This window comes from Crocodylus siamensis, chromosome 1, assembly GCF_052110815.1.
Source record: "Crocodylus siamensis isolate JL-2025a chromosome 1, ASM5211081v1, whole genome shotgun sequence".
Classification (NCBI taxonomy): domain Eukaryota; kingdom Metazoa; phylum Chordata; order Crocodylia; family Crocodylidae; genus Crocodylus; species Crocodylus siamensis.
This window is the reverse complement of record NC_143395.1, coordinates 205,926,942-205,940,828: the sequence shown is the minus strand read 5'-3', so window position 1 is coordinate 205,940,828 and position 13,887 is coordinate 205,926,942. Positions and strand designations below refer to the sequence as shown.

At 47.9% G+C, this 13,887-nt stretch overlaps 1 protein-coding gene across 1 annotated transcript in view; it reads right to left on the bottom strand.

Moving 5' to 3' along the window:
* The window catches only part of MAN1A2 (mannosidase alpha class 1A member 2), a 179,282-nt gene that overhangs the window by 105,013 nt on the left and 60,382 nt on the right, over window positions 1–13,887 (bottom strand). Inside the window, exon 3 of the mRNA XM_090053566.1 lies at window positions 5,057–5,153. Coding sequence (XP_089909692.1) covers window positions 5,057–5,153 — 97 coding nt within the window. The remainder of the gene's footprint in view (window positions 1–5,056; window positions 5,154–13,887) is intronic.

Here is a 13,887-nt window from a genome sequence, read left to right as displayed (position 1 = left end):
CAGTCTCCTCTTGAAGATCTCCGGGGAAGGTGAGAGCACCACCTCTCTGGGAAGCCTATTCCAGGCTCGGGCCACCCTCACAGTGAAGTAGTTCTTCCTAATATCTAACCTAAACGTATCCTCCCTCAGCTTGTGGCCATTGTTCCTGGTGACTCCAAGGGGAGCCCTGGTGAACAGACTTTCCCCGAGTCCCTGCTGGTGGCCCCTGATAATGGTGTAGGCAGTCACAAGATCCCCCTTCAGTCTCCTCTTGTGGAGACTGAAGAGATTCAGGTCCCTCAGCCTCTCCTCATAAGGCTGGCCACGGAGGCCCTCAGCCAGACGAGTGGCCTCCTCTGGACCCTCTCCAGGTTCTCCACATCCTTCTTGAAGTGCAGCGCCCAGAACTGGACACAGCACTCCAGCTGCGGCCTGACCAGCACCGCATAGAGGGGGAGCAAGACCTCTCTGGACCTATTTGTGATGCCCCTGTTGATGCAGGACAGGGTGCGGTTGGCTCTGCCTATTGCTTTGTCGCATTGGCGACTCATATTCATCCTGGAGTTAATCCTGACTCCAAGATCCCTCTCTGCCTCTGTGCTGTTGAGAGGGTCAGCCCCTAACTTATAACCATAATGCTGGCTCCCTCTCCCCAGGTGCAGCACCCTGCACTTGTCCTTGTTGAACTGCATCCTTTTCAGATCCGCCCACTTCTCCAACCTATCCAGGTCTGCCTGGATGCAGTCCCTGCCTGCAGGTGTATTCACTTTACCCCACAGCTTGGTGTCAACAGCAAACTTGAACAGGGTGCTCTCCACACCCTCGTCCAAGTCGCTAATGAAGATGTTGAACAGCGCCAGCACTACGACCGAGCCCTGGGGGACTCCGCTGCCCATGCCCCCCCACGTCGACATTGACCCATCCACCACCACCCTCTGGGTGCATCCCTGGAGCCAGTTTGCCACCCATGTGACTGCATTTGTCAATGACGCAGTCCCTCAGCTTGCCCACCAGAATTGGGTGGGACACTGTGTTGAAGGCCTTCTGGAAGGCCAAGAAGATGACGTTGACTTCCTCCTTCCCATCTAAGCTCTTTGTTACCTGGTCATAGAAAGAGACCAGGTTAGTCAGGCAGGATCGGCCTGGCACAAACCCGTGTTGGTTTCCCCTCAACATCCCTTCCCCTGCAGGGCTCTCACAAATGTGGCCCTTGATAATTTTTTCAAAGACCTTCCCCAGGCTAGAAGTGAGGCTGACTGGCCTGTAGTTGCCAGGCTCTTCCTTCCTCCCCTTCTTGAAAATAGGGACCACATTGGCCCTTTTCCAGCCCTCAGGGACTTGGCCTGAGCACCAGAAGTCCTTGAGCAGCCATGCCAATGGCTCCGCAATGACACCAGCCAATTCCCTCAGCACAAGTTCAGGTCAGGGAGGTGTACTCCTCCTTTGTCCCTCCCCCTGCTTCCACTGCCAGTATGCTTTTTTCTTTGCCCTCAGGCCAGCCTGGATATCCACGCTCACCCACAAAGGTTTCTTGGACCCTTTTCCCGCCTTCCTGCATAGTGGAATTACATCCTGCTGTGCCCCAAGGATAGCCTCCTTGAGGAAGGACCACCTTTCCTGGACCCCCATACTAGCTACACCCTGGGCTCCAAGTGCCTCCCTGGCTACTGCCCTAAGCACATCGAAGTTGGCTTTCCTGAAGTCAAGCATTTGCACTGTGCTAGCTACCCTCCCCATCTTTCTCTGAATAGCAAACTGGATCATTTCATGATCACTGTCCCCTAGCCTCCCTTGTACTAGCACCTCCCCCACCAGGTCATCCCCAGAGGCTAACACCAGATCCAGTATGGTGTTTTCTCTAGTGGGGACGAGTACCTCCTACACGAGGTGTAGGTCCTGTATGCACGTCAGGAACCTTCATGAGTGGCTAGAACTGGCCAACTGCTCTTCCCAGTTGATGTCAGGGTAATTCATATCACCCATGACCACATCTTTTGCACACAAGGCCTTCCCCAGCTGCCTGGAAAATTTATGGCATCAGATACCATCAACTGTCGCACCAGGTTAGCATACTGCCCATGCATCCCACAATCTAAGATTCTAAGACGCTCTTTATACCAAGTGCACCAATATTCAGCATCTATAGTTGGGGGGTAGGCGGGGGGGAGGAGCCAGACGACACAGACCCGCCAACTCATTAGATCCAGCCTGTGGGCAGGCACCTACTAATTGATTAGATCCAACCGAAAGCTGCCCCTGCAGCACTCTGCATGGGGCAGAGCCCTACCTACTCCCACCCAGGCCAGCCTACACTGCACTCCCACCTGTGCCTGATGAGCCCATGGGGTGGATGAGATGGGCTGATGGTGTGCCCTTTGTCTATGGTGGTTTCTGGTTCCCCTCTCAGGTACTCTTTGCTGCTCTAAAATCCTTCCTCTGATAACTCTTCATCTTTGAGCATCACCAATTGATCTCTCTGTGGTCATCATACTGTCCACATTCTGCCCTGTGGGCATATTCCTTTGTTTCACAAACCCATCACATGCACATATCCTAATTTGGACTTTACCAGTCTTTTCCTAATATGATCTGTTTCCCCCAGTGCAGAGACCTTGGGATTTCCGGTTTTGGGACTGTGCCCTGATGCCAGTGCCGCAGAGTCCCTTATCTCATGTTAAGAAACAGTGTGGTACATGTCTTCAGTTTCCCAGCCTGTGTCTGCTTGCTGCTTGCCTGTGCTGGACATAGTGTACCTTGAAGGAGACTTGTCAAAAACAGGCTTTTAGAAATTAATTAACCCTTGCCATAGCCCTGGACGATTATTCTAATGCATATCTATTTACCTACAAGGCAATTCTCAAAAGCAAACCTCTAAATACCATTTTCTAGCTATCACTTACCTCCTGCAGTAGCCAGGGGGAGCTAAAGGCTCTGAATGCAGCTGCCCAGGTGCCAGGGAGCTGACAGAAGCCTGGGGTCTACAGTGCTGCTTCAGTCAGCACACGCCCACCACACCAGTACACAGTGGCCAGGGGCAGGCATCAGCTAGTCCAGGCCCCAGAGGTCAAGCCAAGGATCTAAAAGCCAGCCAGGGACTACTGAAGAACTGTCCCTGCCCAGTGGCTGGGGGGGACTCCCAACCACGTTGCTCTGCCCCTGGCAGGAAACTGGCCCGCTGCTGGTCTGACTGACCAGGAACACATTTACTCCCAGTCAGCATCTCCACATGCACTACTGTGCATTAGCTAACATGCATTAAATCTACTAGTTGTAAATACAAGTAGTTGATTTACTGCACAATAACCTATTTTAGATTAGCCAACTGCACACTTAAGCATCTCATATAGATGTGCCCACTGTGTTCCATCGTTTAGCAGTTTCTACACCAACATCCCATTGGATGGGTTTCTACTCACTTGGGTGGAAACAAAAATCAAGCTCTCTGATAAGATTATCCAGTACATAACATGTATACACCAGTACTGAGCCCCAGGGATTAAAAAAAATGAATCTTTAAGTATTTTAATGATATCAAAAGTTTAATGTGGAAATCCTCCCCAGACTTTATTACATAGGTGACAACCAATAATAAGTCTACAAATGAGCTCTAAGTTAGGTTGACGTCCATTGTACCCAGCATTCTACATGAGGGGTGGGCAAAATGCAGCCCCTGGACTAGATGCAGCCCGCCAGGCCATTCCATCCAGCCTGCAGGACCCCTAAAAAAATTTAGAAAATTAATATTTATCTGCCCCTAGCTGCCTGTCACAAGGCCCTCAATGGCTTGCCAAAACTCAGTAAGCGGCCCTCTACCCAAAATAATTGCCCACCCCTGTTCTACATGCATATAAAATTAGATTCTCTTCTTCCCTCACTCTCTTGTTTCAAGCTTTGACTCCATCTCATCCCCAATTCCTTTCCTCTGTATATCCCCCCCATTTCCTTTCTGGTCCTTTCTATTCGCAAACACATTGCTATTTCCCTAGCCCAGAAATACTCAACCCCACAAACCTTATCTCAAATTGCCACTTCTCTTTTTGACCTCTCTTGAATAAAAGACTCCAAGATGTTTGAATATCTCCTTCAATTCTGTTAAATTCCTTATAATTTGGCTTTCCTTCTTAACATTTCCTTCAATTTTTTGTCTTTTGACAAAGATGATCAGTCCTTGCATGGTGCCAGTATGCTTCCCTCAATTTTCCAGGGGTTTAAAATCCTCTTCCTCCACTGTCTAGTCCTCCATCATCATATCATCCTCTTATACTTCTCTTTCCTGCTTTGTTGTGAAGTTGCCACAGATTTGTCCTTAGCCCCATCTTCCTCTTTCCTTCCTTTTTCCTTCCATCCTGGATTATCTAATTCTGCCCATTCCTATGGTTACTACTTTCAAGCCAAAGACTTTCAAAACCCTTCCCAAATTTGACCTCTTACAATGTCCAATCCTGTATATTTCCAAAAATCTCCTTTTAGACATAACTTGGCAATAAACTACGTCTATGCTACAATCAGAAGTAGGACTGAAGCATAGACTGACACACTCAGATAACCTGGGCATCCACAACAACAAAAGGTGCAATACACACGCTTTGGCATCCAAGTACTTAGGCTCTTCACTGCACTTCTAAAATGTCACAGCTTCACTGTATACCTGAGTTCACTAAATGAAAGTTGCCTTGGGTAAATCTACATGTGAAGCAATGTGAAATAGGCTATCTATTTATACATTTCACAAACAATATAAAAATCACAGTAAATAAACATCACTGCCACATTATTGTTAATAGTATGCACATTTTGTTCATAAAATGAAATTCTGCAATATTACTTAAAAGTAAAGCAACAGTGAACATTCTTGCCATAAAACAAAGTATTAAATAATTTCTGTGGTAAAATGGTCACTGAAATGTTGAGTTTCTAGTTCTCTTGTGACAGTATTTCAAAACATTTGTAATAATGTAGAATTTATGAAGGAATTCCACAAATTGATGTGGAGTTTCAAAGACTTTTTTTTTTTTTTTAAAATACAAGAAGGAAGAAATTGCTGACAACAGTAAAAAAATTAGAATGTATAACCTACCAAATATGTTTGTGGAATGTCCTTTCCTGGCAATGGGTTTGAGCTCATTATGTCCCCATCCATACTGCCTATAATTATCCCAGGCATGCTTCATCATCTGAGGAAGGGGAAACAAAAACCGATGTAGTTAATACAGTTTATTCACCCAACACAATTTATAACTGATTTTCTAAACTGAAAATTCCCATGTCTCACCCTCAACCTAAAACAGCAATGGCTATTCTACATTTATTTCCATCAGTTATGGCAGGCAAACCATATAGTATGAATACTCTTTAATTCAAAAAGTCTCAAGAGTATCTAAATACACCAATTAGGGGGAGTAATTAATTGGTCTGTTGCCATACTGTTACTTACAAAGCATGTTATTTTGCTTCTTTTAAGCATGAATTTTTGAAAACACAGATGGTAGCTTCAAACCAGTTTGACTGCAATAGGAGCTGTTGAATATTCAACATTTTTTAAGTGTAGCCCATCGATTTTGCTGCCTAAACAGAAACAAATGTCTTGTGTGTGTCAGTTCTGAAAAACGTTGGCCTAATTCTAACTTGACTATATGAAAACATCAAAATCTCCAAAGGATGTTTATTTCAAAAACGTATGAGGGGGAACTATTTAGTATTATATTATAGGGCTGTGGCTAGCGGTGAAAAGGTAAAATTTAAAAAAGGTACAATTTAGGCTGAAATTTACTAGACTCAGATATACTTAGCTGTAGGGTGGTCTCCGATGAGAAAAAAAGAGTACAAGTCTCACAGCTTGAGACCCAAAAACTATACTAGACAAAGGACTAGAAAATGGGCTCACAATCGCCTTGTGGTCTGCAAAATAGGTTCAGTTGTTTCTATCACATGGTTAATAAAACGTCCCTGAGAAGTAGGGGGAAAGAAGACAGTTATAACAATCCTTATTATAAAAAAAGTTAAAAGATGTTTATAAACAACCAGTTAAAAGCAGATGATTAAAAGCACAGAACCCCATATGGGGTAACTCATGAAAGTAAACAATCAAAAAAGGACAATTCAAATAAACTGACAATGAGGAAAGCCCTTGTACCACCACCATTCCCGCATACCTGTGATTACATTTTAAGGACCAGGCGGCCCACCGGCACCATACACAGTGCCCTTCTAAAAGGCCCAGTAGGATGCAAACTTGGCCCCTTTTGACTTAGGACAAAGTGCTCCAACTCAAAGACCAGATGCAACCGAACTAGAAGCCCACAGAGGCAGTGGGAGCCGGAGCCGGAGCCAGTGACCTGGTTCCAGTGGCTCTTCAGCATCACCATCTTAGCTTGACCCAGAAGGAAGTTAGCCAAGCATGGGGAAGGGGAAGAGATGGGACTGATGAGCAGTTAGAGACTTGTTTTAAAACTTTATTATACATATTATAAAAACAGATGGTCAAAGTGCAAATATACATGGCCCTCCCAGCAGCTGAGCATTGTCAGGAACCCTCATGCATTCCCTCTATGGGTTATACATGTAGGACTAGCAATCCATCTTCCACCTTCCAGAGTGCCCTCTCAATAGCCAAGCACAGCACGAACTGGTCCACATTTTGTTGCAAGAGGAAGTATCCAAATGCAAATATAACACACCCAGACCAAGAAGCAGAAAAGTGGGAGGGTGTTATCAGAGCCAGCCCTTGCAAGCTAACTTCTGTGCCTTTTCAGAGTTGCCATCCTGGTCTGACCCAGCAGGAAACTGGCCAGACAGAGCATGTTTTTCTTGGCTCTTTGGTATGAGAGAGAGAGAAGAATACAGGCAGTCTTTGACTTACAACATTTCAAAATCAATATGATTGCTATTTATAATATAAATACATTAATGTAGCTATATTACTCATCTAATAATTGATCAAGTACAAAATTCTGGGGTATGTTTGGTAAAAATAGGGTATCGGGCCTTGGTTCAGGACCAACCCCCCATTTATAACATCGTTTCTTATGGGAAGATTGGTTCTGAGTTACAACATTTCAACTTAAGACCCGGTTTTCAGGAAGCAAGTGTGTTGCAAGTCCAAGGACTGCCTGTATACACAGTCTCAGATAAGTCCAAACAGTTGCTGCAGCTAGAGGCAGTTTAGAAGGCATGGAAGAGAGTTTCCACCACTATCATGGAACCAGGACATCCCCCCGCCCCCCCTCCCCGCCACCACCACCACCTCCCTGGGAGGCCTGGGGCATGTGTACTGACCTAGGAGCCCAACAGAAGCGTGTTGCTTTTGACACAGTTAATAAAGGCTGAGGCGGCACGCTCGAATGCACACTGACAGTATCAGGACCTAGACACCATTCTCACTTCTCAAAGACAGTCACGTCATCAGCACACGCTATCACCTAAACATCTATGATGATGGGAAGAGCAGGCCTGTGAAGCAGCAGCCCAGTGCAAGGGGCAATGACTTAATAGCGAGAGCACTGAGCATTTCAGAAAGGGGACAGAACTGCCAGATGCCTCTGCTCACAGGGAACAGGGCATAGAGTACTCCATTCATTTGCAGGAGGCTTAAGATGTCCCAGAACAGGAACCAGACAGCAGAGGTGAAAACGGACCCAAAGCCAACATTCTCTAAAGTCTAGAACACAGTCATGATGGACCCAGTCAAAAGCTTTTTCCTGATCCAGTGAGACAAGGCTGATGGTCAGGCCAAAGTGCTCCATGGCTGACAGCAGGTCACATAACAGGAAAAGACTGCCTTGAATGCTGCAACCTGGCATGCAGCAAGTGCTTGAGGTTCATGACTGAGGCCATGATGATTCTGAGAAGGTGGGAAAGGGCCTTAGCCAAGATGCTATAATAAAAAATCAGCATTCAGGAGTGACACTGGTCACTTAATGACACCAAGCTCCCCTTTTCCACTCGCTGGCAACTGACAACATCCTTGAAGCTCTCTTGCAAGAAGGAAAGGAGATTTCAGCCAAAGAAAGGGTAGAAAGTCTTGTAGAGCTCAGTGGGAACTTGTTGAAGCCTGAAGCCTTCCTTGTGATAAGGCCCTCAACACTGGTGGTCAGCTCTGTCAAAGACAGCTCCTGCTCAAGCCCTCCTGCCTCCAATGTAGACAGTTGGGGGGGGGGGGGAGGGGGAGGCACTCCTGCAGCTGTTGCTTCAGGGCAAAGAGGCTTGACTGTGCACAGTTCTGCATAGAAACTGATGACATGCTCTTGGATATTGGTGGGGTCCATGAACATCTGGCCCAATTAGGTTCTCCGGTGAACAATGACCATCTGTTCAGCATCTCTCTTCTCTGGGGCAAAGTAATTGTTTGGGGCATCAGCTTCCAAGAGTTCTTGCAAGAGTTCAAGTACCCTGACCACACCTTTTATTAGCTTCCCCAGGCATTTCTTCTGAAACTAGAGGCTCTTAAAGCTCCTGGTCACTGCTAGTATCTGTCAGAACTGCTTTAGCTCCACAATCTCTCTCAGGGCAGCCTTGCTACTTGTACCACTGGCAGACTACACCAATTTGTACTTTCCCCATATCTGAACACTGCTTCCAAGAATGGAAATTGCATATCATGGCTGCCTGGGTCATCTACAAGCAGGTCAACCAGTCTTGGAAGCAGGTGTCTTGTAGGAGACGGACATTCAGACACTAGTATGGCACTCAGGTGCAAGTTGGGCTTGGGAAGCCAAGCTTGCAAGAAACCAAATAGTGGCCTGAAAGCCCTCATGAAGTGATAGAGATTCTGTGAAGCAGAGACAAGTGATGCTTGACAACGTACAGGCAGTCAATACAAGCCATGGAAAGTGCTTCTGGGCTCACCTTCAGCAAGGTTTACCATCTCATACTGGTGTGCTGTTTCTTGGAAGCAAGTGAAATCTAGATACTTCGTGGTCAGGGCCAAAAAAATGCTCCTTTCCAAGGATCTCTACATCCATTGGCATTGCATGAGCCAAAATTAAAGGTCAGCACGGTAAGCAATGTTTGGGACCAGGAGGCAGGGGAGACGGAAAGTGGAGAGAGGAAAAAAACACCTAGGATTTTGCAATACAGGAAAGAAAGACAGAAAGACAGGCTAAGGATCATTTAGGGTGGGTCAGAAAAAGCCCTAGCACAAGGGTGGCCAGGATCCTAAACAAGCCCCTAGCACAAGGGTGGCCAGGATCATGGGCCACCTAAAAAATTTACTAAATTAATGTTTACTCGCTCCTAGCTGCCTGTCAAAGCTGACAGGAGCCAGGGGCAGTAGGACCCAGAAGGAGCCCTCAGCAGGCTTTGGCAACTCAGCCCCACCCCACTCCAGCCAGTTCCCTGCTTTCCTGCCTCAGCATCACATAGCTCCCAGCTGCATTACTAAACCATGGAGCACAGGACCGTGCTAGTACAGGAAGGAGGGGTGTGCGTGCATGTGCGTGTTCATTTGCATGCAGGCTCGGGGGCAGAACGCGCACATGTGTGTATGCAGGCTTGGTGGCAGAACATACATTTATGTTCAGAGAGTGAGTCCCACACACACACACCCCACCATACACATGCACCCCCCCCCGCACTACCATACATAAACCCCAGCCACCCTCCCCCCACACTCCTCATACCCACCCATACCCCATATATCTACACACCCCCACATGCTTCCTTACTCCACATACCTGCACAACCCCACAAACCTGTACTCACCTCCATACAATATACAAGAGTAAGCCTTCATTTAAGCTGTTGTGCAATCATCTCTGTGTACACTACACAAACACATGTAAATCAAGACAAAAATATTTTTTGAAATCAAATTAATGAATGTTGTAGATGTTTGCTTTTTAGAATATAATTTGGTGTTTTTCTGGTTCTGAGATGGCAAAACCCCTTACTGAAAAGAGTACTTTTGGGAGTGGGGGAGGGACTTCTGGTGGCAAAGGTCAGGGGTGAAGCTTCCGGTCACAAGATGGCAACCAGGGGGCCATGCAGCCCTCAACAACTTGCCAAAAAAGCTAAGTAAGCGGCCCTCTGCCTGAAACAATTGCCCATCCCTGCCGTAGGAAAATGAGGCTCATTCCCTACACACAAGCTGCGCTGCTTTGCTGGCTTTGACTTCCTGGGCTGGGGATTTTTCAATTCTTAGAGCTACGAACTGAATCTTTTCCTTAGCCTGAATGCACAAAGCCTGGTTGTATCCAAAAGGATCAGCTGCTTTGCTGCATTTAGAGCTAAGAACAAACAAGAAACAAATCAAAAACGTGACAACAAAGAAACCCTTGCACCTCACCTGTTCCCCACACATGGCACAGAGGAAGAGGCTGAGGAAGAATCAGACCCATTGTCCCAGGAAATGTAATTGTACAGACATTGGCCTTCAAAACAGAGTTTCTTTCAATATTTACTAAGGCTCCTTTACACTTCTCTGTGTTTTAAGTACAATAGTTACTGGTGTAAAAGGGTCCCCACTCCACCACCACCCCCCTCAAAAAAGGAGCTCTTAAAAGTAACATGAATCTTTATACAGAAGCTGAGGAAGGTAAACTACCAGGTAACTGCCATTAACTTAAAAAAGGACTTAAAAGATGCAAGTGGGAATATTCAGGTCCAAGCAGGGAAAAAAACAAGAAGAACAGACCTGTGTAACCACACCCGCTTCCAGAATTTGGGTGGGCCCAGCACATATGCCTCAGACGACAGTGGCCCCATCACCAGGGCCATCCCTAATGGAGGAGTGAATTGGGGCAATTGCCCAGGCCCCATGCTTTGGGGGGCCCCACGGAGCTGGGCGGAGTGCCATGGCAACTCTGCGCCACCGGCAGCGGCTCCGTGTCCAGCTGCTTGCTTCCTCCTCCCCACTCTGCTGCCAGTGGTGGCAGTATCTTCTTCACATCCAGGGCACACAGGAGCGGGACAGGAGCATGGCCCCGCACAAGCTAATTTGCCCCAGGCCCCAAACCCTGTTCAGATTGGCTCTGCCCATCACCACCTTCCCTGTGCATGGCCCAGATAAGCTCTTGGTAGATGGTCATTCCTTTCATTCTATCCCTCACTATGCTGCAGCCCCCTCTTCTGCCTCTCTGCCTTGTCTAGGAGTTGCTGTGAAGGCACAATTTTATCTTGGGGGGGGGGGGGGGGAAATGGAGGAAAAAAAGGATAGCGAGTCAGAAGAGCCAGATGCATCTTTTACACCAGAAAATGTAGTCCTGTATTTATAGATTCATGGATGCTAAGGTCGGAAGGGTCCTCAAAAAGGATCATCGAGTCAGACCCCCTACCAGTAGCAGAAAGAAGTGCAGGGATCATGTGACCCCAGCCAGGTGCTTGTCCAGTCTCCTCTTGAAGACCCCCAAGGTAGGGGAGAGCACCACCTCCCTTGGAAGCCCATTCCAGATTCTGGCAACCCTCACCAGGAAGTTCTTCCTGATGTCCAACCTAAACCTACTCTCCATCACCTTGTGGCCGTTGTTTCTAGTTGTTCCAAGGGGTGCTTTGGTAAACGGAGCATCTCCTATTACTTGCTGCCCCCCACCCCAAGTGAACTTGTATACTGCCACAAGATCCCATCCTCAGCCTTCTTTTGCAGAGGCCCAGGTCACTAAGCCCTTCTCCATAAGGCCTTCCCTGCAGGCCTCTAGCCATATGAGTGGCCCTCCTCTAGACCTTCTCAAGGTTGTCCACATCCTTCTTGAATTGCAGCGCCCAGAATTTACCTGAATACAAGATGATCCTGATTTATAAAATGACTTAGGGACCTACCTAAATCATAGCAGAAGTTTGCAGCAGAGTGGTACTTTTAATTTTGCTTTTCTCATCAGGAGTCCCCTGCCACAGCCAAGTGGCTGGGAGGCAAAAAACGCATTAATTGCCTCTCAGCCGCTCATCTGGGTGGGAATGGAGGATATGGTGAAAAGAATGAGATTAAAGGTGCTGCTGCACTGTAAGCTTCTGCTGCTATTTAGGTAGGCCCCTAAACGTGACCCCCCCCCCCCATTTATATTTTAAATATGGAAAATTTTAAAAATTTAGAAATTTGTTATAAGAAACATAATTTACCATACAGGCAATTTACCACAAGTTCCCTTAGACTTAGTCCATCCAGAATTGATGCAGTTTCTCTCTTTTTAAGCTGCCCCAAGTTTTAGCACAGGTACTCCATAAACACTTTCAAACAACATTTCTACACTTTCTGAAACATAGTATAAAACAGGGCCAGGCAATTATTTTGGGCAGAGGTTCTGCTTACCCAGTTTTGGCAGGCTGTCGAGGGCTGCATGGGTAGACCCGTCCCTTGACAGGTACACTACCTCCTGGTCACCGTCTTGGGACCAATGTCTCAGAACCAGCACCAGGGGAACCCAGAGTGGACCCCAGGCTGGCAGGGGTCTGTGCAGCTGGGCTGGGCTGCACCAGCAAGGAGAGGGGGGAGCTGGCCCGGTTCCACAGAACCCCTGCTGGCCAGGACCCTGTACACTTGCCGTCCTGCTCTGCACCACGCTGGCAGTGGCCCCGGGACACTACTGCGGGGCCCCATGCTCCCACTGACTCCCATACCCATTCATTCCCAGTGCCCCTTCAAGCCTGTGGTACAGGTGGGGGGAGCATGCAGCTCCAACCCCACACTTGCCAGCAGGGAAGGAGCTGGTGCTAAGCACAGGAAAAAGCAGCCCCTCCCTCGCCCCGTGCCCCTTGCTACAGCGGCTAGCAGTGTGCGTGGGAATGTCCTGAGCAGAGACACGCAGCCCCACATGGGCTGCAACCAGCTGCAGTGTGGGGCGCTGGCCACGGGGCAGAGGAGGGGCCGCTTTTCCCCGTGCTCAGCACCAGCTTGTAACCCACCCCCACTGCCAGCCTGGGCCACATGCTGGCTCCAGGCTCACCCATCAACAGCAGCAGCTGCTCGGTGCGGAGAAAAGTGGCAGTGTTTGCCTGTGCCTGCTCAGGACAGCCCCGCACGGGCTATGAGAGGCTGCAGCATGGAGTGCTGGCCACAGGGCAGGTAAGGGGCCACTTTTTCCCATGCTCAGCACCAGCTCCTTCCCTTCCCCTCCCCCCACTTACTTGAGGTTCAGGCACCGGTGCAGCCACAGGGTGACAAGTGAGCCTGCTGTCGCAGGATCCCGCCAGGGCTTCCCCTTGGTCCCATTGCCCCTGGCTCCTGACATTTCACAGGAACTAAGGACAGATAAATATTAATTTTCTAAATTTTTTAGGGGCCCTGCAAGCCAGATATGGCTTTGCAGGCCGAATCCAGCTTGTGAGCCCTATTTTACCCACCCCAGGTATAAACTCTGCATGTTATGAACTCAAATCCAAAAAACTTGCAACTTACCATATAATTCACTGAGCTGGGCCCCACCAGAGTCAACAGCATTTTAAGCCATGGTGACTCCACAGTATGTGTGTACTCCATATACCCCACTCCCCCTGCAAAGGATCCATACTACTAATTAGCCCCAACTCATGTCTGGAACAGAGTTCTTGCCATGAGTCCTGGAATCCTCCAAAAATGTATATGTACATGAAGCGCAAGGCAACCTGGTCTAGTTCCACCTCATAGAGGGTTGGGTCATGCTAATCAGACTCAAGAGCATGAGAGAGTGACAGAGGGATTCTAGGTGAACTGTTTGGGACCCCACCTGCTGGTGTTTGACAGATGTTTAAGGTTGATGAAGCAAGAGGAATCAGTGGAAATGGGAAAGAAGGGTGCAGCTCAGGGGGAAATGAAGTCAAGATGTATTCAATGTAGAGGCTCACTATGATTTGAAAAAAAAGAGAGTCAGTAGTGAGAGGGACTGCATGCTATGGGCATTACTATATATCTTATTTGGATGGGCTGCACTTGGGAGCCAGGAGCAGGGAGGAGAGGCAGGAACTAGGCACATGTGCATCCCTATACATGTGTGTCCCCTTACC